This window comes from Bradysia coprophila, unplaced genomic scaffold, assembly GCF_014529535.1.
Source record: "Bradysia coprophila strain Holo2 unplaced genomic scaffold, BU_Bcop_v1 contig_151, whole genome shotgun sequence".
In the NCBI taxonomy this organism is placed as follows: domain Eukaryota; kingdom Metazoa; phylum Arthropoda; class Insecta; order Diptera; family Sciaridae; genus Bradysia; species Bradysia coprophila.
Window position 1 is genome coordinate 5,126,966 of NW_023503423.1, and position 24,395 is coordinate 5,151,360.

At 36.8% G+C, this 24,395-nt stretch overlaps 3 protein-coding genes across 3 annotated transcripts; all 3 read left to right on the forward strand.

The window, feature by feature from the left end:
* Nucleotides 1-637: 637 nt before the first annotated feature.
* LOC119074704 (general odorant-binding protein 28a-like) lies at nucleotides 638-2,272 on the forward strand. The gene is made up of 4 exons (XM_037180992.1): nucleotides 638-799; nucleotides 1,718-1,885; nucleotides 1,953-2,077; nucleotides 2,139-2,272. The coding sequence occupies exons 1-4, from the start codon at nucleotides 743-745 to the stop codon at nucleotides 2,221-2,223; spliced, it is 435 nt and encodes a 144-aa protein (XP_037036887.1). The 5' UTR covers nucleotides 638-742; the 3' UTR covers nucleotides 2,224-2,272.
* A 4,274-nt stretch (nucleotides 2,273-6,546) lies between these two features.
* On the forward strand, nucleotides 6,547-8,327 carry LOC119074669 (protein takeout-like). Its single transcript, XM_037180953.1, has 6 exons — nucleotides 6,547-6,676; nucleotides 6,751-6,840; nucleotides 6,921-7,068; nucleotides 7,134-7,279; nucleotides 7,818-7,920; nucleotides 7,977-8,327. The coding sequence occupies exons 1-6, from the start codon at nucleotides 6,601-6,603 to the stop codon at nucleotides 8,167-8,169; spliced, it is 756 nt and encodes a 251-aa protein (XP_037036848.1). The 5' UTR covers nucleotides 6,547-6,600; the 3' UTR covers nucleotides 8,170-8,327.
* Nucleotides 8,328-11,292: 2,965 nt separating this feature from the next.
* LOC119074583 (atypical kinase COQ8B, mitochondrial) lies at nucleotides 11,293-13,729 on the forward strand. The gene is made up of 3 exons (XM_037180816.1): nucleotides 11,293-12,757; nucleotides 12,822-13,012; nucleotides 13,072-13,729. Exons 1-3 carry the CDS (start codon nucleotides 11,540-11,542, stop codon nucleotides 13,613-13,615), a joined length of 1,953 nt encoding a protein of 650 aa, XP_037036711.1. The 5' UTR covers nucleotides 11,293-11,539; the 3' UTR covers nucleotides 13,616-13,729.
* The last annotated feature ends 10,666 nt before the right edge of the window (nucleotides 13,730-24,395 follow it).

Consider the following 24,395-nt stretch of genomic DNA (forward strand, 5'->3'; position numbering starts at 1 on the left):
GGAAATCATTCTTTTCTGCGGGCATATGACATGAAATGCGGAAATTATGTTTTGCAATACCATGTCGTGGTTGAAACGAAATTATTGATGAGAATTGATATTTTCGGTGAAGAGACTCCATTTGTAGGAATGGTCCAAAAGTTGAGATATGAATTATTTTCGACATGTACATTAAAGACTGCAGAACCAGTGATTTTTCAGTGATTTTCAACAAGAGATTACGTCACAAATGTCTCAAAAGTCCGTTGGAAGTAACAACACCGCGAACAGGTTAATTCGCAGTGTTGTTACTTCCAACGGACTTTTGAGACATTTGCCAAGTACAGGGCGCAGCGGAAGCATTATCATGCTGAAATTTCATTGCCTCTGACTGTAGTAGCTAGTCTCATATAACAGCACAATGTTGATCAACATTCAGCATATAACTCTGATCAGTCGAAAAACATACCCAAGTTGCTATGTGCTAACGGAAGTGGCTTTTTACTTGTTAAGAAGCAAACATTTAATTAACTAAAAGTTAAATTCAAAATCATCGTCTAATATTCGAAAAATTATAATATTCATTCCATGGTAAGTGAAGAGGAACCACATACAATGATGATGCTGAATTGGGTTCTGATGACCATAATCTACGACCAGATTCCTATATAAATGAGACCATTCGGAGCAATGAATCAGTCTGTCCGTCAATTACAATAGCTAAGGATTGAAATAAATTTTAATATTTAAACAAATTTGGAAAATGAGTTTGTCGGTTAAGTTTTTGTTATTAGTTTGTGCGATAGCGGTTCATGCTAAAGTAAGTAACTTTTTTTCTAAATCTGTGCAATGGTTTGCTTGTAGATTAGGGTGTAGCGTTTTGCAGTCTTTTTTTATTTTTTTAAAGCCTGCGGATAGGTTCGATGCAGAATAATCCACTGATCACGAAAATAACAAAAAAAAAATTAATTTCGAAGCCCCCATGCGCACCTCTGAAAACCGACTTTTTGGTCACAGAGCCATAGTGAGAGCAGTTCTGCCGCCTGTGTTGAAACAAATTTGTTAAGTGTATATGATAACTACTCGTAGAGACTGTGGCTTCAATTTGGCATACTTTAAAATTAAAAAAAAATTCGACTCACCGATGAAAAATTACAAAAAGTGTTCCCGACAATGACTTTTCCAGAAATTTTTTGGAGTTGAAGCTTTCTAAAATCTGACTGGGAAGAAAAATAGCCGTGTCGTAGCTCATTTTAAAAGGCCTTAAAGGCTTAAAAAAAATGCAAAACGCTACACCCTATTGTATATTTGTCAGGGTTATATGATCCCATGGTCCATTATCAGCAAAATGAAGAACATGTCTTTTGAACTTTTGTGTGTTTTCTCCATTCATTATCCAGATGAATTAAACTTTAAACGAATCCATCTAATAAGGCAAGGTACGTCGAGAGGCCAATCCAATTGGGCACCTAGGCGTTCTATGTCTCAAACTTTTGATATACTGGATCATTCATAAATTTCGTAACGCTTTTTCAGTGCTGTCATCAAAATTAAATCTTATATAACTCAAGAGATATCCGCCCATTTAGGCTGTATTGGGGATAGAACGAAGTTTTAACTTGACAGGCCGCATACTTCTCGACTTATTTAAGATTTAGTTTTGATGACAGCACTGAAAAAGCGTTACAAAATTTATGAATGATCACTCATCTCATAACGTATGTATCCTAAATTACAGCCACTGAGCGAAGAAGAACGACAAGCAATGTTCATTGACATAGTGACGAATTGTAAAGCTCAAGAAGGAGCTTCAGATTCCGACATTCAGGAAATGGCCAACCATCAACCACCATCAACTCATGCAGGCCAATGTTTAAATGCCTGTACTATGGAGGCCGTCGGAATTGTAAGAAAGTTGCCTTTTTTCGCGAGCAAATCCTTACTTTAATTTCAATTGAATTTGTCCAATTCAGATGAAAGATGGACGATTGTCGCTTGAAGGATCTATCAAAGTTGGTGAAATGACTGGCGATGCGGCAAGGATTAAGAATGTTGAACTGGTCAGCAGAGAATGTGAATCGACCGTTGGATCTGATCGGTAACACTTTGAATGAATTGTTTTTAAAGTTTTTTGGAGCAAAAATGATTTTTTGTTGTAGTTGTGATACAGCGCTTCAAATCGCTCTGTGTGTAGCTAAATCTGCAGCCGCTCATGGAATTGACCCCACCAAGGAATTGATGTAAAGTGATTATATTGTCGAATTGATGAATAAATACTTAAATGCTAAAAAAATCTTTCTGATTCTGAGGTACAAGATGTGTGTGTATTTCCACGTTTTAGTCGTAGCGTACCGATTCTTTTCGCCTCCGAAAACTCCTACTAAACTTATCAAATAAGGATGTAGTGCAGGCAGTAAGTACTATTTTCGTACAATTGTTTACAACCAAAAAGTTCTAGGGCTCCCCTGTGATTATTTCTAAGATATCATTTCCAAAGTTATCATCTTTCGACTAGTCTTTAAAAAAAAACCCTTTCATCACTTCTACTCGTTTCATAGCCAATCCGTAATCATTCCTCAGTCTCTTCTTAATGGTTTAGGACCGAATGAGTGGGAAAAAAGCAGATTTTAGAGTGATAGCCACGACCTATTTTGGGAAAACATTTTTCGAAAATTTACAAAAAAAAATGCTTCTGGAAAAGTTAGGGAAAATGTGGGAAAGCTGTTATCTTAACAAAACGACAGCCATCTCATAAACAATTATCAATTAATTGATCCTACAATGTTTTGTAGACATTGCTTCCCACAATGCTTAATTTATAAAGCGATTATAGTGAATAATGGACTCAACGTAATGACATGCAGCGAAGCGTCTGTTCATCGACTAGCTATAATGACTTTAAATTATAAACAAACAAGTTCTGAACGAGCCGTCAATTGAATATTCTATTCTAATTACTATCATAGTAAATGTATCGAAAGTGAAGTGCAATGTGATGCAATCAATAGCAATTGTCTGAAGAGGGATTCTTTTGAAAACCAGCTTGCCGAAATCGGACGCAATAGTGGATAGTGGATAGTTATAATATCGGTCCCTAATATGTCCATTCCACTCAACAAAAAATACTCCGTGAGAGAGCTGTTAGAGAGTGAACTCTGTCAAATAAACAAAAAAAAATTGAAAAAAAGCAATTGTGTCTCTCACACGGAGTACTTTTTAGCCCCGTACGAAGTACAAAGGGGCTTATAGGATTACGATGCCGTGTGTAATTGATGGAATTCGAAGCAGACGGTAAGGGCAAAGTGTTTGCCTATGTTCATAGATGACGAATCTGCAATAAAAATTTTGTCTGTCCGTCTGTCCGTCTGTCACGTCGATATCTTGAGTAAATCAAATCCGATTTCAAATTTTTTTTTCCCTGAAAGATAGTCGAAATAGTGAGGCTAAGTTCGAAGATGGGCATATTCGGGTCGGCCCTTCGTGAGTTAGGGCCACCTAAGTGATTTAAGGTCTTTTGGTGATATTTATCGCAAAATAAATGATAGAAATGTAAATGACACGGCAAATGATAGGTATTGTCAATACCAATCCAGGAAAAAAAAGTTTTTTTTAAATCGGGTGAGTGGACCGTGAGTTAGGGCCTTAGAAGTGAAATGCTACTAGGGCCCTATGTGTATTTTACATAGAACTCGAGTAAATTTCATTCGTTTTTCGTAATTTTTGTTTGATTTGGAAGGTAATCGAATGCCGAATAGAATGTTGTTGAAAAAAAAAAAATTGGATCCTTGGCCTAAGGCCGCTACTAGGGCCCTAAGTGTATTTTACATAGAACTCGAGTAAATTTCACCCGTTTTTCGTAATTTTTGTTTCATTTGGAAGGTAATCAAAGGCCGAATAGAATGTAGTTGCAAAAAATTTAAATTTAGGTCCTCGGACTGAGACCGATACTAGGCCCTTAAAAAAATAAAATTTTAGGGCGATTTGAAATTTTTGTTTCATTTGAAAGGAACGTCGTACGGGGCTTCGTAATTGCGCTATGCGCAATTTTTAAGATGTACACATTTCATAATAATTTTACTTTAACTACATTAACCGGCGCAATAGGCTTACGGTCAAAGTAGGGTGACAGACGCACTAGGGTCACGTACGCAATAGATATACGGGTTTGTACGGGGCTCAGTCGCAGCAAACGCTCCGACTGTTCTGATGGCTCGTTTGGTAAAAGGAAACTAAGCATAACAGCCAAAACCATTCAAATTCCTTTATGTTTGCGTGGAAAATTGATAATTTTGAAAAATTTCTGACGGCGTTCCTGCGCATCTGAAACATGTATCGAATACACCAAGAAATAGTTTCCACTGATTACTATTGGTATTAACATTCCAATGACACCCAACTTGAATGGACACTTGAATTTGACTTTGAATCATTTTTTCGAAATCGTTTTGTCTTACGCGAAATTCCACAACACCTCAGATGCACAGAAACCATTAGAAATATTCAATTTTTTACCCATATTTTCAACGGCTCATATCTCATTGTAGGTGAATTCTACGCCTTACAAGACATTGTACGTTTCGTGTAACTGAAGAAATTCCCATAAGAAATGTGCATTTTTCGGATTTCGATCATCTCTCACATCGAGGAATTTTTATGAAAGTGATGGCTTTGTCTTCGAGTGACCAATAGCAGTGGTCACACTAAAATTTTCGTGTCCTACCGCAGGACATTTTTTTGAGATTTATTAAAGAAAATAACAGATATTCCAACTATGTTTCAAAGTAGTTATTTATGCCACTAGAAACTTTAGATGGGAATCTGGGAATCTCTGGGGGATAAAATATTGTATTTGACTCAATGCAAAGTACTTTATTATGCTCACGATGTGTATTATGGCAAACGATTAGTTATGGGAATATTTATAACACCCTTATATGCATCAGTACCATCCTTGACTGGCTGTTGTTCCTTGTATCGACTCTTTATTTTGCAGAAGGTTTGTGCTGAATACAGTATTTGCGTGGCTCAAATAAAAACATGCTTTTGCCAGTCACGAAATCACTAGATGTTCAAAATGTCCAAGAATATCTTTCGTCTATGATAATCTAAGCCAATAATCATATGAAGTCAGGTCGAAAATTATTTTAATTTACTTTTAGAGCTCAAAATCCGCTTGATTGTTACTTAATTAAAGTTCCTGAAGTGCCCTACGTAGGACAGTAGGACAACCCGAGTAAAAATAAAAGTCTCAAAGGTTCGAAAAGAGACGTCTTACAATACAAAGGATTTGCGACCGTGAGACGTCTCTTTTCGAACCTTTGAGACTTTTATTTGTACTCGGGAAGTAGGACAAATTTCGAAAAAGTAGGACAAAGTAGGAAAGTAGGACACTGTGGGAGCACTGCAATAGCTATCGAGGCACAAATAGAAAAATCCACTAGAAAATGCGTCCGATTGCGGCAGGCTGTTTTTCGAAAGAATCCCTCAAACTCTCAATTATATGATGTTCGAGTAAATTTTTGGTGTCCACTGTACACGTACACCCATTTAAGTGTTGTCCAAAATAATTGGCCAATTTAATGTTTATGGACCGTGATCTAAATATATTTACCACGTCTATTATAGACATGATCATCTTCAGGTTACGGTACTTTCATGTCATCTCAAACGTACTTGAACGTTATATATGAATGTTAAATGTTAAAACGATCTAAAATGCGTAAAGCACCCTGACAAATGGATTTTGACTCCAGAGTCGAAATATAGAACTGACAGATTAAAAATAAAAAATCAATTTAATGTATTAACATCGTCCTTCAAAAACTACATGCTAACGGCTTTTGATAGGTCGGGACAATCGAAAGAAATTTTGAAAATTTATAAAGGTAAAATTCACTTGAATTAAAAAAAATATGATCACATTACACGCACAATTTAGCATGCCGCATGTCGCTGTTTAGAGTTAGTTAATCATCACAAGTTTACTTAGAATTAATTATTCAAATATTGAAATCACTGTTTAACTTAATCTAGTCGTTGTTAAGTACATTCACGTTCACAAGCTTTAAAATGTGAAGGAAAAACGTGGGCTCATCGACCAGTGCCCAGGTGCGGAATGGCTTTTTCTGGGTGCTATCATTTCTCTGTTCAAACAGTTGCCTTAAGATGGACTTGAAAGTACCCTGTTAACCTGGGTCACTGACCTATCAATTCACCAACATGTAGAAGTAGAGGTGCGACTCCGCGAGAGTTATGAAACTGTTAAATTAAGTTATGAATGAGAGTTTAGAGTCATGATGGTCGTGATTCATGTTACCACTTTCTTTCATATTACTAGTTATTACAATGGCCGTGGGACACGATTGTTTCTAGCTGTTGGCCCCTCGCTGGTTTTCCTTAACATTTCAAAGTGTTTGTTACAATGTTACAATGTCTCAAGAGATATAATAGATAAATTGCATTTAAAATGATTTAATTTGAATGCACTTAACAATTTCTATCTTATTTTTAATTGGAATCAATTGGTCAGTTTACTCTATTTAAGAGCGTACATGCACAGGTAAAATTCAGTATCTGTCTGGGGTGTTCATATTTTGCATTGTTTTCCACACCAGTACTGCGATGATATTCGTTAGAAGTTTAGTGGCTCTTCTCGTTTTAGTTTTCGTCGCGGAGAACGCTAAGGGTGACGATTTCCGTAGGTTTTCAGTGTGAAACGTTTTCGTATTTTAATTACAAAACAGTGAAACAAAGAAAATTTGTAAATTTTAGCTTCGTCAATCGAACGGTGTAAATTCGAAGACAATGAATGCCTCAAAAAATCATGGAATAAATACATAAAACTTTCTGGTAATCCAAATGGTAAGAAGTTTGAGACGATGAGGAATCGAAAAGCACAAGCGCATATTGAAACGGTTTTGAATATTCGATAAAATCCGCAGGTTTACCAGAATTAAAGGTTCCGGATACACACAACTACAAGATACCCATGGTGACCATTACACCCGGAGAAGGACCGCTGGATGTTAAGCTCATAATGAGAGATATTGATTTGACCGGATTCGATCATGCTGTTGTTGATAGGATTGAGTAAGAAAAGTACGTTCCGTTTAAGGGCATATTTGACCACTCACACGATTGTTTACACTTCTAAGTGAATTTCCAAAAGATCCGAAACAGATGTCCCAATTTACCATCTCCATACATATTTCCTACATCCGAATAGAAGGAATGTACAACGTAACTGGAAAAGTTTTATTACTACCGGTTACCGGTGCAGATGAGGGAGAAGTGAAATTCGGTAAGTTTTACATGTACGTTGAAAATTCCGTTAAAACTCGGCTGGGATGTCTTGGAACTTAACCAGTTACATGCATTGTACGAGAAAGTGTAATAGTACGCTCTTTTGTTTAATTGAACGCGGCACTGACGTTCAATTAAACAAAAGTGCGTCTTCCCGAATAGTCCAAACAGAGCACTGTTTAAAATGGTTGTTTAAGTAACGCGAGTGAAAGTTCAACCTTACAAAAATCCTAGAACCACAGCAAGAAGATTATCCTTTTGTTGCAACTCTTCTCGAATTTTATAAACTTTTGACTAACTTTACCAGTGCCGAATTGGCAGTTCGGGCGATTCCCGAAAAGCTTTTTAATTTTTTATGGATAACGGCAACGAAGGGCCTTTTGAAAAATTTCTTCATATAACGCCCAAAGGGCTGTTTTGAGCCAGTCCGGCACTGCTAATTACTTAAAAATCTACACTGACTAACTCGGTACCCAGTTTACTCATACTCCGTGTGTATTTTTGCCATTTCCATCACGTTTATCAATATTTTCCAGATAATGTCAGGTTAAACGTAACCGCTTATACATCAACTAAAATGGTCGACGGGAAGGAATATCTAAAAATTCGTAGAGTATCTTGTTCTTATGATACTGACAGGTATAGTAGAACTCCTTCGTAACCGGAATGCGATGTTGAAATGTTGTTTGTTACAGGATCCACTATCGCTTTGAAAATATATTGAACAACAAAGAGATCAGCGACAGTATCAACAGAATGCTTAATGAAAATCAAGATCTTATTAATAATGAGGTGAAACCGTCGGTTATTAGAATTTTGTCTGGAATATTCAAAAGGGTACTAGTCGATTCATTTACAAAATATCCGTACAGCAGTTATTTCTTATAAAAGTAGAATTTAGTCGACTTTTATATTACGAGGATGGGCGGAAGTTTGAAAACTGACTTATTTTCCGTTTTGTTTATCCAAGTAAAACACAAAAACATAAATAAGTCAGATTTGAAACTTCCGACTTCAAACTTGTGTAAATAAATGAAAGAAACACTACAATTTCGTCTACTTTGCACAACCTGTAACTGTCTTGCAATCCTAATCCACCAAAAACCTCTAAAGAGGAATAAATGACGCAGCTCCGATCTTTTCCAACTTCCAAAACATCTGATATCGCTGTTATTGATGCATTCTGCCAGAGTACGCAAAAAAATTTTGATGAAGAAAAGGTTGGCTATAAAACGTTTCAACAGAAATTTTACCGAAAAAATCTGCGTTGCGTGGCAGCTGTTGAGGAACACACTACTTCTAAGATTATCCAATGAAAGTAGAGAACAGGTATGGTCGATCGCCGAATTCGTCTTAAACGCACTAACATTTTATGTCAAAATAAATTTATTTTTTTTAAAACAAGTAAAAAAAACATCATTTTACAAGTGAATCATAAAATGAATTTATAAATTATAAATTTCATTAAGTTTTTCTATCTTCGGTTGCGTTCCAAGAATGCTGCTGGCATTCCCTTGTTGTATGGCCAATGAAATTCTGTCATACAAAAATTTCTTGGCACGCACATCGCCCGATTCCTGAATTAGCTTTTTTCCAATTGTGTCAATAAACGATTTCGTTTCTTTACACCATGGACCCATAGTTTCGAATGCCAGTCCAACGAAAATGAAATTAGACGCCTTGATCTTTGTGTAATGGTCGTGTTTTTTCTTACAAGCGAGTTCTGCTGCCGCACCTGCCTTTTTTGATGTAGCATGCAGATATGATGGTGCTAAGGTGTCTACACATGTGACATCCCAAACTAAACGTTTTCCTTTGGACCAAGGTGCCAGCGTTACACCGTCCGGTCGTTTGCCATCATCACGGGATAGACCCAACGGTCAAAATGTCAAAATGTCAAAATAATATGAAAATGAGTTAGTTTAAGTACGAAAATCAAATTTTTATGTCCTCCGGGCGGACAATAGACCATACCTGTTTTACACTTTCATTGAGATTATCTGCAACATGCGTTTGCTTCTTTAGTGATAGCTCATTGAACTCAATTTGGAAAAGTTAAAATTGTTCGCCTATATATGTTTGCCTTGTTCCTGGCGCTGGTAGCTTCCTTCTTTTTAGGAAGTAGAAACTGCGTCAAGAACTCCGCTAAGAACTGAGCGAAATTTCTTACGTGCTATGCGTATATCATTCGTACCACCTGTGAAAAAGTGACAGAGTTGACAGAGATTTAAAAATATGAATTTTATAGTTTATAGTAGTTATTATACATTTTAGTAGTCATTGGTAACAAATACTTTAAATTAAAAATTGACTTCTTTGGGAATTGAACCGGGGACCTCTCAATCATGAGCCAACGATCTTTCTAATGTAGCAGTACAGTAGTGTTGGTGGACATTTCGTATTGTTGAAGCGTACTTTGATAGCCGTAAACGTGTGTGGCGTATAAGTTACGCAACTTATTATCAAAATGAAATTATTTTGACGAGAATTTTTCTAATTTACTAAAATATTTTTCTTGTCGTTCATCTTCTTCGTGTTAAGAAATATAAATATGATCCAAATTCAATGTCTGAGATCAGCATCCACTATATACGTTTGACATACTTGATGTGCGTTTAGCTTCCGTCCCACTCGCAGTGCCGGACTGGCCCTATGGGCGTTCGGGCGATTCCCGAAGGGCCTTTTGATTTTTGAATGGATAAATGATGACGAAGGGCTTTTTGAAAAATTTCTTCATACAACGCCTGAAGGGCTTATTTGAGCCAGTCCGGCACTGCCCACTCGTAAGTTATTCATATTCCACGTGTATCACCACAATACGTAACACATGAATTTTCAAATCTGACAATCGAAATACGTAACTACGTTTTCAACGTGTTCCACGCAGTGCCGGACTGGCTCAGGAAAGCTCTTCGGGCATTGTATGGCGAAATTTCTCAAAAAGCCCTTCGTCGTCATTTATCCATACAAAAATCAAAAGGCCCTTCGGGAAACGCCCGAACGCCCATAGGGCCAGTCCGGCACTGGTTCCACGTATCGAAGACATTGTCCATGTATCATATACATTGATAAAGTATATTCCACCTTTCCGAAGAATTTTACACATACCCGGAGTATTGTATGAATTTTCTTTTTCTGGGTGAGGCTACGTTCATAATTTTTCCTTCAAAAAGTTTCCTCATTTTGACTAATTTTGCCCTTTCTACTAGACACTAACTGTAAATCATGTCGAGGATTACAAAGGCGTAAATGCTAAACTTGCGTACTTTGTCCTGATATTTTTTTGTATTGTTTACTTTTGATTTCAGAGAATTGATAACATAGATACCTCCGCCCCACAGTTTGGGTACATCTCTAAAACAAAAAATTTTCGCCGATCCGAAAAAGTCAGATTTTCTGGGCAGATTACGCCTATAACGGTCTGTAGCGTAACAATTTTTATGACTGAAAACTGTATTTTCAAGAAAAAATCGTAGTTTCAGGCATTAGACTGATCCTTCCTCTATTGCCTCAAAATGTTAAAAATTTGATCTGAGGTAACTGGTCATACAAAACTGTTGCAATTGGCGGAGGTCTGCATTTTTAAGTAGTTTTTCACGCTCTATCGTCTCCAGCAAATTTTACTCGTTCACCATAGAAACTCAGGCGTCCGCTGATAGTTTCTGAACGCAAAACGCAGAGTTATGTGGGTGTTGTTCCAAAACTTTCGGGGATGGAAAGAGCCGGAAAAACTGTGGAACAAATCCGTTATTGGCGGAGAAAAAATTTTAGGAATCACAATTTCATCATAAGAGTCTTATGCGCTTTAAGAGGCATCGATTAGCTAAATATGTTGCCTATATTTTAAAAAAACGCCCAAAATGTATGTTTTGCTGAAAATCTCCACCATCAATGCCTGGAACTAAAAAGAATCATCCGCTCGTTTCCCCTTTATAATGTTTGAATGCTTCGCGCCTAATGTGGAACAAAATATTTTGTATCCAATTTAGTGATGTAAAAAAATGGCAACGTACTTTCAAAGCAGCTGTCAAGCGACTGTCATAACAATACTTACATAACCTACAATTTCATCACATAAACGAAAGTTGCTCACAAAATTTTTCGTGTTTTTATCTAATATGTTTATTGGCAGAGTGATGTTTGAATATAAATAAATTTAAAAAAAATTGTCTGGCACAGTTCCTGTTTCAATCTAACGAAACGTAGTAGAATTTCACAAAGTCGTTTCATACCAGCCAGTTAAATTATTATTGTGACCATGTCGCGGATCCAAGATTCGATTGCACTGTTGAGAGGACTACAAATCATAGCCAAAGCGTCGGCCGAAACACAACAAAAGTATTTGCAACACATTTGGTCTAATTCAAGCGTCCGTGAACTGGTACAAACGGCATTGAATAATGCTCAACAATGCGGAACAAAATTCAGTCAAAATCCCAGTAAAGAAGTGGAAGCAATTGCAAATTCGTTGCGGGAAACAATTCAGCGTTCATCGATGGTGGTGGAAGGAGTCAAACAGTACACCGCCACCTCAATGAAAGTAGCTGACAATGAAAAGAATCCACCACCAGTGGAAGGTGATAGCTCAGGCTTGGACATTTCGTCGATAACGTTGAAGGAACTGCAATCGATTTTGTCTCAACATGATGGACGGAATGTTAGCGAAGCGCAGAAAAATAGTCCCGAAGTGACAAATGAGTCGTCAGATCAGAATGTCCACAAAGAACGTGCTTCAACGAAAGCTTTCGTGAAAGACGAAAAGTATGTGGAAGAATGGATGTCGTTCATAAAGCAGCACGATTTGCAGCAGTCAAAGAAGGAGGAGATCCAAGAGCCGAAAAAAGTAGAAACAGACCCGACTGCCACCAATGAAATAATTAAATTGCCGGAACTCAGTTCCGTAGCGAAACAACGTAAAGTTCCATCGTCTCGCATCGGTCGAATGGCCTCATTTGGCACACTGTTCGCTGGCTTAGGTGTCGGCACAATCAATGAACTGACAAAGGGAGCTCTTGGTCTCGGCGGTTCGAAAACGATGAAAGAAGCTCTGTTCAGCAATGAAAATGCTGAACGCATTGTCGACACGTTGTGTAAGGTTCGTGGTGCGGCACTGAAAATCGGACAGATCTTAAGTATTCAAGATTCGAATGTCGTTTCGCCTCAAATTGTCAAAGCATTCGACCGTGTGCGTCAAGCCGCTGACTATATGCCTGATTGGCAAGTTGAAAAGGTGATGGTGGCAGAACTGGGGCAAGACTGGAGAGAAAAACTCCAGCCGTTCGAAGAGAAACCGTTCGCTGCGGCTAGTATCGGTCAAGTTCACCGAGGCGTTTTGTTTGACGGAATGGAAGTGGCCATTAAAATCCAGTATCCCGGCGTAGCCAAAAGTATTGAAAGTGACATTGATAATTTGGTCGGTATGCTGAAGGTGTGGGACATTTTTCCTGCTGGAATTTTCATTGACAATGTCGTAAAGGTAGGAGCAGTCAACCAGTTCTTTTTGGATGTTCCTTAATTTTTCTGTTTTTCGCTTGGTGTAGGTTGCCAAACGAGAACTCGCTTGGGAAGTCGATTACGTACGGGAGGCAGAGTACACGGAAAAATTTGGTGAGATGATTGCACAGCACAAAGAGTATCGCGTTCCGAAAGTCATCAAAGACCTGTCGACAAAGAGCGTCATTACAACCGAATTAGTTCCGGGCGTTCCATTAGACAAGTGCTTCAACTTAAGGTTAGTATTGTACGTTGTGATGCCTCCGAACCGATGAAAAGCGAAATTGTTTTCCTCAGCTACGATCATCGACAGTTTATCGGCCAAAATGTTCTGAAGCTCTGCCTTCGTGAATTGTTCGAAATGCGGTGCATGCAAACCGACCCGAATTGGTCCAATTTCCTCTACGACGCTGACAACATGCAGCTGATGTTAATCGATTTCGGTTCGACACGATTTTACACCGGTGATTTCATCGACAACTACCGTGACATCATCATAGCTGCTGTTAACGATAACAAAGCCGAAGTGTTAAGACTCTCGAAAGTGATGGGTTTCTTAACCGGCTACGAAACGAAACAAATGGAGGACGCACACGTTGACGCTGTGATGATACTGGGTGAAATGTTCCGCACCAAAGGTGAATTCAATTTTGGCAAACAGGAAACGACCAAGAAAATTGCATCGCTGGTTCCGACAATGATCGCTCACCGTCTGTGTCCGCCGCCAGAAGAGATTTACTCGATTCATCGCAAACTGTCCGGAGTGTTTTTGTTGTGCTCGCGTCTGAATGTTAAGTTTGATTGCAATCCAATTTACAATGAGATCATACGCAGGAAATGAATCAGTGGTCGTCGCTGGCTTTCGATCAAAAAACATGAATTTGGTAGAAATGTTTGAAATTATGTCTAAGAGCCTAAGGTACATTGCAAATGTATTTTTGTTACGAATTTGAAATGTTGTTTTGGTGGTTGCAGTCGGGGAGTATTATGGCTGGAATGACATTTTCACCGAATGAGAAACTATGAAGAGAAATGGTGAGTTTATTCTCTAGCCGTTATCTAGTAATGTTTGGAACTTCCATTCCCTTAACAAACGTAATGTCACCGTTTGTGCCAGTCTCGACTAGAGAATGTTAAAGAAACTGTACAAATTAAAGGTACAGGCCGATTGAACGACGCCTCTGCCAATTCAAAGCAGAAGGTTCGATTTAAAAATGGTTTATCATAAGCATAGGAACTAATGACGACAAAAAGTTCTGTATGAAGTCTGCTTTTTATGTTAGATTCCTTGTCATGATGACAACACACACACACAAAATAAACGATAACCAATCCATGACCTGATCCCGTGGCTTGGTGTCGAAATAACTAATTTTAAATAACTAATTACCAAATTAACTAATACTTAAATAACTAATACGTCAATAACTAATAAGCAAATAACTAAAACTAAAAAAACGAATGACCAAAATAATTAGTAGAGTAATTAACTAGCAAAATTATTTTATGAGATTAATTAGTTTGAAATACGGGGGCTCCGCCCCCAAACCCCCGCGCCTGCGGCGAGCTTTCGTTTACCGCCTTGCAGACGTTCATGTAGCGTAATTAACTAGCACAATTATTTTATGAGATGAATTAGTTTAAAATACGGGGGCTCCGCCCCCAAACCCCCGCGCCTGCGGCGAGCTTTCCTTTACCGCCTTGCAGACGTTCATGGGGCTCTGCCCCAAACCCCGTTCCACCCCTTAAACCTCGCAAGGGGGGATACTCCCCCCTTGACCCCCCTATGCAGGGGCTGCCGCCCCTTGACCCCGCTTTTTTTTTTTTATATTTTTTCAACTTTCAAGATCTAGCACCTTCTAGTTTTACGTACTTACGAAATTACAGTTATAAAACCTAAATTTAAACTGCCTTACAGCAGGCGGCCTTACGGCAAACTTCAATCTTCTTACTAAATTATGTTAACTAGTCAATGGAAACAAAAACAATACATTTCAAATATTTATTAAAGTGTGAAACAAGCACTAAATTTAGTCCTTACATCGAAACGCCCGAAAAAAGCAAAGTATGACTAACATCATTATCAAATAGAAAATATCCAATTTTCAATTTCCACTTCTAAACGACCAACAAAATTCATGAAAAGACTTAAAAACTATAAATTACTTCATTATCACAAAAAAAATTAAATATTTTAAAATTCCACATCCAATTAATTGAAAGCACTTACAATATTGCTAGATGTGCATCACTTCTTAGTAGATGGATACGAAATTGCGCTGCTAATTCCGAATAAATAATCTTTTATGTCGAAAGTAGCATCATCAATTTTATACATTTTTACCACTGCGACCAATCGCTCACCGAGTTCTATTTGTTTCTTACTTTGTTTATTGTCTGTTGGTATGCCAGACATCATCTTAGCAATTAAAATCTCTGCGGCATCTTGCTCCTTTTTAATGCCTTCAATAAAATTATAAATACAAGGATGATGCACACCGAACAATATCGTAATGGCATTATGCCAAGCCTCAACTGCGTTATTGGTTCTTGGGAAGAAAGCAAGAGTTTGGTGGTAAACATTCCACAAATCAATTGAAAATAGGGGCTCAACAAATCTATTACGCGCGAAGTGGCCGATCCAAGTTTTTTCAAAGTATGACAATAAATTTTGTACTCCAACATCAACAGCTGATTTACCGCTTAACTTCGCTTTAAAAAAATCTAATCCAATGCATTGTCTCCATCAATTACTAATTCAGCCAATGTTTTCGGATTTTTCGGATGAACTCCCGTTTTGTTACGAATCCTGCGTATACCACGTGTCATATTGATATTACTGGGCAGCTCTACCGAGGACACTCTGCCAATCGAACATGTGATGTTGCGTAGAATTTTTCTTGGTGGTTCAGTTGTGGAAAGTGCTCGATTGCGAATATTTTCAAGTACTTTTCGAACATTTCCTTTACGAACATCAGGTGCGTGCGAGTGATCGAGAACTTTTTTCACATTGATACCGACACTATTCATGCGCCCAGGACAGCGAGTCATGGAATATCTTTTGATAAAAATAACAAAAGAGTTCAAATCGTTAAAAATGGCTTTTGATGTGAAAATATTTCTAATTTAATTACTGTGTACATCTCCAGTATTGGGTCTCAGTAGATTTCCCGTTTTTAGTGTATTCATATCCTTTGTGGAGAGCAACCTCACCACCTTTTTGATTACGCACAATTTCTAACGTAGACATTATCACACTTTAAAATAAATGACACAGTTTTTGTTCTTCAATGCGCGATGATAATTGTAATACTAACAGCAACAATAGTCGTAACAGTGTTGGGAGAGTTTTTTTTTCATACAAAAGAACATTTGCTTATTCCGGTGCAGTGTTCACATTTTACCGAAAAATAAAAACCAGTGAGATGATAAAATCGAGTACTTTCTCTAATCAACATTTTAGATATTTTGGTATTAGTTTTTTCTAGCTTAGTTTATTTGACCATTAGTCATTTAGTCCAGTAGTTATTTTTGTAGTTAGTTTTTTTGGTGTTATTTATTTTGGCAGTTAGTTATTTAAAATTAGTTATTTCGACCGATTGCCGATCCCGTCCCATAACTAACTAAAGGTCGAACCAAAATAGCTCGAAATCTTTTTCCGAGCATCCTGGATTCTTCTGGTCCACTGGTAGACCAGTTCGTGAAACTATTACAAAATTTCCACTCAAGCTGTTTCAAAACAAAATTATGTTGATCATGGGACATGTCATGGAATTCGCCACATGTCTTCATAACCAGACAACTTAAGCAATGAATAAAAGTTGATGCTTGACTTTCTCTGCATCATGTCTAAGTGTTTGATCGCAAGGTTAGTTAGCATTAATTTGAGTAGTTAACAAAGAAACTAAGATTGATACTTGTTCTAATTGCTGAACTACTTAAGAGCAATCTTCACTTGGCAAATTTGTAGCCTAAATTTGGGCATAAAAATGTTACATTTTTGACGATAATTTTGCCCTCGCATCCTTTCTGGAAAAAGTAAAAACATCATTTGGTGTTGAAATGTGTTAGCTTTGCATAAAAAATAGAAATGTTTGTGGTGATGTAACTTAAGTGCGAGCATCAAAATGTGTGTCAATTTTCGTGAACTATTGAGTTTTCTCTTATTTTGGTTACAGCATCACAAACCTTTCTATTTTTTATTAGAACCTAACGCATTTCAACACCGAACGATGATTTTTCTTTTTCCAAAGAGGATGCGAGGACAAAATTATCGTCAAAAATGTAACATTTTTGTGCCCAAATGTAGGCTACAAATTTGCCGAGTGAATATTGCTCTTAAGAGGCATCGATGTCTGCTGAAAAGCATACATTTGGGCGATTTTTAAATACTTGATTTTGGTTTACTTTTGATGATATCTTTCCACCAGAATCGCTTTTCAAAAATGTACGACCGCAATAACGACCACGAATGTGTTAACTTTTATTAGAAAATAGATTTGGTTGCAGCAGTTTGACCAGCTCTGAAAAACGGAGCAGTTTATGCAAATTTTCATAAACTGCTCAGTTTGGCCAAATTGCCAAAACCAGGGACTATACTAAGGAACATCGCAGGTGGGAATTTTCCCTCTAATTCCCACCTGCGAATCTAAATTTACCCACAAGAAAAATTAAAATTATCTGACTTAAAACAATGAGAAGAATCTAATTTTAATAAAAGTTTTGCTTGCGGCGCATTGAACGTATCTGGAAAATGATAATGGCTGACAAAACTCCGTAAAATATGCAAACCTAGCAAAATCTTTTCTTTAAAAACAACGGAGATATCAACGTTTGAATGTGAATTTCTGTACAAAAGTTTGAAATATCGGATTCGACCGCCTTTTTATGCAGCGCTCCAACCATACCACTAAACCCGTGGATTGCAGTTTTCAAATAAGTGAATGATATTTAAACTAACAGTAGTAGTATTTTGATATAAACATTTAGTAGATGTCTACAGTGTAGTAGATTTCATCGACTCCACTGACGTTTGTTTCTTTTACGCATAAGAAAAAAGACGAAGATGATGTTGAAGCTAAAACTTTTTGAAAGTATTTTTCAAAGGAAAATTATGAGATCGATTCGGAATTCATAAAGTTGAAAATAGAATGCTGAAGGAATTAGACCTTTTAATTTGATTTTTTCGAAGCTTTCTATGAACTGAACCTCAGGAATTTGATTCTTCGTCGAACAAAAAAAATGTTTTTAGAAATCGGTTAAGAATTACTCGAGTTATGGAGTTTACGAAGAAAAAAGCGTCACAGACATTTTCATTAATTAACGTTTTTGCTAACATTTCAAACATTTTCAATCATACTTTTATCATGTCATTGACATTTTGAGTGATTTTTCGGATAAGACCCCAGGAGAGGGATTACGGCATCAGTTCGATTTTCTCAATTCTATCAAAACTCTACTGATAGAGAACGATTCACTACTTCACTGAAATATGTCGCAACAAAGCCAATGTCAACAGAAAAATAATTATTTTTTACTGGACGGACTCAGGACTCTGGAGCAGTAATCAGTTTTTTAATCGGCCCTATATCGGCCTGGCGATAAGAGTCGTACCGAAGCACCGAACAGGGTAATAGAGTTTTTTACACGTCAAATAGAGTAGTTTTTTGATACCAATAATACCATTAGCAGCCTTAATGGTAATTTTGCAATGGCATTATGAAAAAAAAGTATGGAAATATTCGCATACTTCGATTAAAGTACTACTTTATTTTTTTTCTATTACCCTGCTAGGTGCTTTGGTCTTACGAATCGATGAAATGAAAGCAAACATTTTTTCAAATTCTTATCGCCAAGCCGATATAGTGCCGATTAAAAAACTGATTACTGTGCCAGAGTCCTAAGGTCATGGGCTGTACGATGGCATTTTATTTGACTAAAATCCGTTGAGTAAAAAAATAATTATTTTTCTGTTGACATTGGCCTTGTTGCTTCGACATCTTTCCGTGAAGTGGTGAATAGTTCTCTACCAGTAGAGTTTTGATAGAATTGAGAAAATAGAACTGATTCCGCAATCCCTCTCCAGACCTACGGTCATGATATTACTTTGGCATAAAAAATTGTTACTTTGGTGCCCAAGATTTCGTTTTTAGGCGCCCCGTTGAAAAGTTTCCCACCTGCACAGAAATCCTTATTTTAGTCCCTGACCAAAACTAATTTTTATTTAAAACTAACACATTCGTGATCGTTCTTGCGATCATAGATTTTTCAAGAAGAATTCTGATGAAAAGATATCATCAAAAATGAAATCCGAGACACGTAGGCGACAATTTAAGCTTAGCATCGATGTCTCTTGACGAACAGTGACTGGGATAAAATTTATTACAATTGGAGGTCTTCATTTTGAAACAAATTGACCGCCAGACAAAGAATTTTCAATGGGCTTTTACATCTTGGAACGGAAACATATCCGATAAACGTAAATTGACGGCGGTTCAACCCTCCGCTCATGGTCGAGGACGAGTCAAAGGGTCTACAAGATAGGATTTACCTGGAAGAGCTTCCGAACAAATCCATTACCTCACAATAAAAATTGTTCTTGTTCATAGCATTCCCAGGCTATTCAACCTATCTTTTTCTCAAAGAACTACGTGAAACACCATGCGAAACGCACGAAATTTTTACCTTGTCACTAGTTTCCGATCCAGAAGAAAACAAAATTTACTGAATTTCTCCGAGTCCAAGTGCTGTAAACGGCTCATCAATTTATTAGGAAAAACTGTTTGAAGCTAAAACAATTGCCTCATAATGTAAACAACATTGTGCAAATTATTCATGTGTATGCAAGACCGCGCCAATATGATTCCCTAGATAAAGAACGGCAAGAGCAGGGCATATTATTGGGAATTTGATTTATCGAAATTTACTGGAAACTTTACCGGAAAATCGTTTGGTAAAATTACACTCTGTAAATTTCAATGTAGTGCAGAATTTGCAAGAGCTGGTCTTTTATCAAAACTATTGTTTTTATCAGCTGGTGTTCATGCTATTGTTTATCAGTGAGTGAATAGACTGCTAGCTAATAATGATGTAAATAAATGGTCGAATGAACACCAGAAGGACCAGCAAATTCTGCACTCAAATGAAATCTACTGTGTGTATTAACATACCAGTAATTGGAACGGAATACCCAATAATAGGCCCTGGACAAGAGAAATACTGAAAACGAAGCTAGCATATTTTTCCAACCCGACTGGCTTTCAATACATCTACAATATTGAATTACAGCCCATGGCTAAGTTTAGTGTTATTTTGAATTTATTCACTTTTTTTTGCAATGCTTCCTCCGAAAATACAATTTCGATCAAACTTTTATCCATCAACGTAATATCGCAATAAGCAATCATAATTACCTTTCTATTAACAACATTACCTAAAAATATTTTTGTACAAGCACATAAAGTGCACTTATGACTTTAATTATATTTGTACACATACACTGCCATCGGAGCTGTGGTCAAAAAAGTTTCATGATCTTGGTTGATTAGACGAGTTAACTAAATAATATGGAAAGTAATGGAGGAGAATTGTTGGGCGAGAGAAAAAAAAAGAGTTTGAAACGAACGAAACTCCTTTTACTTTTATTGACTTCTATAATTTCAAGATTTATTTCGTAATGCAATACAGCAGGTATAATTCCCTTCTACTTTATATCATTCAAAATGCAAACTAAACATTACCGTGCAAATCATTCAAATTCTGTTTCAATTATTAGTACCTTTGAGCAATGCACTTGCTGGGTTTTAACCTTAATGCTGAAATTACATAGTTACAGCATGTTGAAAACAAACATAATACCGCACAAACTAACACTGTCATTCAACCGAAAAAAAAAACATAATTTCAAGATGCAAACCATCTACCTCGTCCTCAACATCGAGTCGAGACCGTGCGCTCAACGAATTATTATATTGCATTCGGTTTTTCGTTTACGCAAAGAAATTTCATTTCACGGTGAGATGGTGATGAACGTTCGAGGTGATTGTCATGGTCACGCAGATATATGAAAGGGAAAACAGTGTAACATGAGTATTATGGAATTGTTGGTTTTTGGTATGCATATACATAATGTTGTACAGACTCAAACTCACTATGAATGACGTGTGTGGTGTGGCTCTTCAATTTAATGGTATTTCGGCAAAATGATACGAATTTATGTGAATGGGAAATTGCTCGCAGAATAAAAAAAATGATTTCGGTGCAAGGTGGTTTTTTTCTCTGGTAGGCAAACTGAGTCACTAATTAAGATTCGAACTATGTTCAGTTTGATTATTATTTATGTTGTAATTTGATGTAATTAAACCCCGGTTTTTTGAGTCTGTAATTCGGTTCATAAAGCGTTCATCAGATTCGAGTGATTGATGATGGTAAGAGAAGGTGCTCTCGCTCTGACATAAACGTATTTTAATGTAAAAAAGACCGCAATTAAATGGAACAATTTATTACAAATTAATTTAATATTTGAGTCGGTGGTCCGTAACACGCAGTTTTTATTATTTGCACACCCTCGATATATGGCTCTGTAGGAGTCGAACTAACGTTTGACTAAATGACTTGCATCTTGTGGGATTTATGGAATCAACAAATGAGAACGACCAAGAGGTTTGGAACAAAAGTGTTTGTAGACCTAGGTTCCTTTTTAGCCGGAATGTTCAGCCCTCCCAAACTTCCATATCTATCTTTCTATCTAACGTTTTCGCTTTCAAATTTACGCTTTTTTCGTGTTTTTCGTGAACCTCGTAGGTCATTCAATCGGATTTCTTTTTCTACATTTTCGTTGAAATTTTGTCACATCGATGCTGTAAATGTTGAGCTTTATGCAAACAAAAATTTACAGTGACAAGTCATAGGTCATTGAGAAACACAACGATGTCCGGTTCTTCGGAGACTATGTTTGTATTGCGATACATATTGTTAATGCGACGAACAAAAAACGTAAAATGGCTTTAGACATTTGAGCCACAAAAAGACATTCAGGTGGACCAAAAATGTCACATTCTCAAACAGTTTTTCCCACTTTTTCATCCCAGTTGTGTCAATTTTTGTTCGGAGTGTGACCTTTTGATGCGCCTGAATATAATAGCAGATTACGCACCAATGTTATTTTGACGATTTTGAAGTTATGTACCGAGTGGAAGGCTTGATATGTAAACTTAATCGACAAAATAAATATTTTAGACAGAGGTGCCGTATACAGATATAACAAGATAAATAGACTTGCCCTAGAGAGATAAATCCGAGGTTGTCGTTCTAGGCAGAAAAAATAGTATTTGTTACTCAGACCAAAAAGTGCGCTATGCTCCACTCCATCCTCGTAAGTCTTCATAACCCGGGTCAAAAATACACCGTTTTGACCCTAGTGACATAATGTACTATTAGCCTGAGTTAACGTGTGGCCAAACAAACTATGTTAGAACCCAGAAGGTATTTTATTCATAGAACAGCTACGAATTTCGAATTGGTCTTACGCCAATTTGAATTGACATAGACATAGAAATGTTGCTGTAAGTTGTATTCAGGTTCGCGTGTTGTTGATGTCTTTCGTTTATGGGTACATAGCAATGAATCTTCACAATACAACTCTACTAAGAACAGTTTTAATAGCCACATCTTACCATAAATCAAGCTTTTGGCTGATCATTAATCTTTTCTTTGTATATTTATCTCTTACACTCTCGTCAAATATTTGTTTTCAGCGTTCGTTTTTTTTCTCTTCTTATTTTGATTGAAGGTTGGTCTGATTTGCAACGGGCGATTGACAATATAAGTGAATTGAAACACGTTTTGCGTGATATGTTCATTTGTCAAGAAATTAAAGTTAAACTAATATGCGAACATATATATAATGTTGGAGATACGAAGTATTTTGCACAAAAAAAAACGACAACATGGAATGGGATAGTGCAGTTTTTACGATGATATAAGAGAGCCTTTGCCGAATGGGAAAAAAAATCAATTCGCACAAAAAATATGTTATTATTACTTACTCTTTCCATTAGTTCGGATTACGTGATTTCGGTCGAACATTTTATTATTAATAACAAAATGATTAATTACATTTTCGTTGTGTCACCATGTTAGCAACTCCCACAAAATGCACATCGGTGAGATGAAGGATAAGATGGAATTGTTCGCAGCATGTTGCTCTTTTGTGGCGCTACATCGAACATATTAGCTGTACGATATTGCGTGGGTGTGGCACTGCAAATATACTGTTATATTTGTGGTCGGTGCCTTACTTTAACAATTATACAATTTTTTCCCATTCTCTTATTGCTTCTGCAAAGAAAGCGCTATTGAGGGCATTCAGAGATCCCTGAGCGCCTGTCGACTAGAAGGCGAGGCCTACAACTAGGCATAAGGAATTCTACGAGTCTCAAAGAATATTATGACACTTCAGATTGATCACGTTCGAATGGTCTGTTTCCATAACAGTAAACACAGATCCTTTGCTTCGAGTTCCTTTATCATCCATACACATCACCTTAGTCTTTCCGTCACCGTTAACTTGATTCAATAATTATAGGTCCTAGTTCAATGGTATTGAGATTTGCACTGAGCAGCTACATTTTGTATAACATCAGATTAAAGTGGACATCAAACTAATGAAGTAAGAGATTTTGCATCAATACTCGTTCACATCGACTATAGTGATTAATGCAAAATCTCTGCTATAGCAGAAACAATGATTGTATCGCGATACACTTATCGTTTTTAATGGGCTAATATAGCATAATATGAAGAGGAAGAAGTATATCAACGGCGACTTTTATTTACGGATGGAAGCTTTGTGGCTTTGTGGCCAGAGAGGGGCGAGGGTGACTAATCACTCGACTTAGAATTTTCTATTTTCTTTCAGAACTGAACAATGTTTTTTATATGTAAGATGTGTGATTAACCGTTTTTATCCACGAATAAAAAGGTCTGTTTGTTACGCCACTTCACAAAACAATAAAAAAGTTGAGAGTTCAGGGGATAAATGTCTATTTTTTTCACTTGTTAATATAAGAAGGGAGGAAATAGACATTTTCTACCTCGAACTGTCATCAGGAACATCCTATTCATTATTGGAAAATAAGATTTGATTAGAGCTTTGGGAGAGAAGCAGATATAAGATTATTTGTTGCCTACTCCCGTTACTTCTACTATCAGGAAAATTTTCCGTTTTTCAATAAGAAGTCATTATTTCGCTTTTAGATGCTTGGTACTTGAATGAAAATGTACGAAAATAAAGGACAGTGACCACATTTAAGTTTTTGTGACAAGAAATTATGGAAATTCAAGAAAAACAAAATTCAAGAACTTTCATCTGTCAATATTCCAAATTTTCTCAAAATTTCTGCATTTTATCGATTTTGAAAAATTTCAGTCGATAAATTTTAAGAAAGTTAAGAAGAAGATAGGTTGGTGGGAAAATGATCACTACGATATGTACACCATACACCACTGATGTACTACATCAGTCTCTCTCGCATCGTCTAATAATTAGTCTGTGTAACTTTTTTGCCGTCTATAATTTGGTTCTGTAAATTTAAATTTTATATAAAACAAATTGCACAGAC

Bases quoted from the DNA above. Each gene is read 5' to 3' on its own strand.
- LOC119074704 (XM_037180992.1), top strand. From the start codon at position 743: ATGAGTTTGTCGGTTAAGTTTTTGTTATTAGTTTGTGCGATAGCGGTT. The intron at 800-1,717 runs GTAAGTAACTTT...CCTAAATTACAG, and splicing joins CGATAGCGGTTCATGCTAAA to CCACTGAGCGAAGAAGAACG. The intron at 2,078-2,138 runs GTAACACTTTGA...TTTTTGTTGTAG, and splicing joins TCGACCGTTGGATCTGATCG to TTGTGATACAGCGCTTCAAA.
- LOC119074669 (XM_037180953.1), top strand. From the start codon at position 6,601: ATGATATTCGTTAGAAGTTTAGTGGCTCTTCTCGTTTTAGTTTTCGTC. The intron at 6,841-6,920 runs GTAAGAAGTTTG...TAAAATCCGCAG, and splicing joins ACTTTCTGGTAATCCAAATG to GTTTACCAGAATTAAAGGTT. The intron at 7,069-7,133 runs GTAAGAAAAGTA...TACACTTCTAAG, and splicing joins GCTGTTGTTGATAGGATTGA to TGAATTTCCAAAAGATCCGA.
- LOC119074583 (XM_037180816.1), top strand. From the start codon at position 11,540: ATGTCGCGGATCCAAGATTCGATTGCACTGTTGAGAGGACTACAAATC. The intron at 12,758-12,821 runs GTAGGAGCAGTC...CGCTTGGTGTAG, and splicing joins TCATTGACAATGTCGTAAAG to GTTGCCAAACGAGAACTCGC. The intron at 13,013-13,071 runs GTTAGTATTGTA...TGTTTTCCTCAG, and splicing joins GACAAGTGCTTCAACTTAAG to CTACGATCATCGACAGTTTA.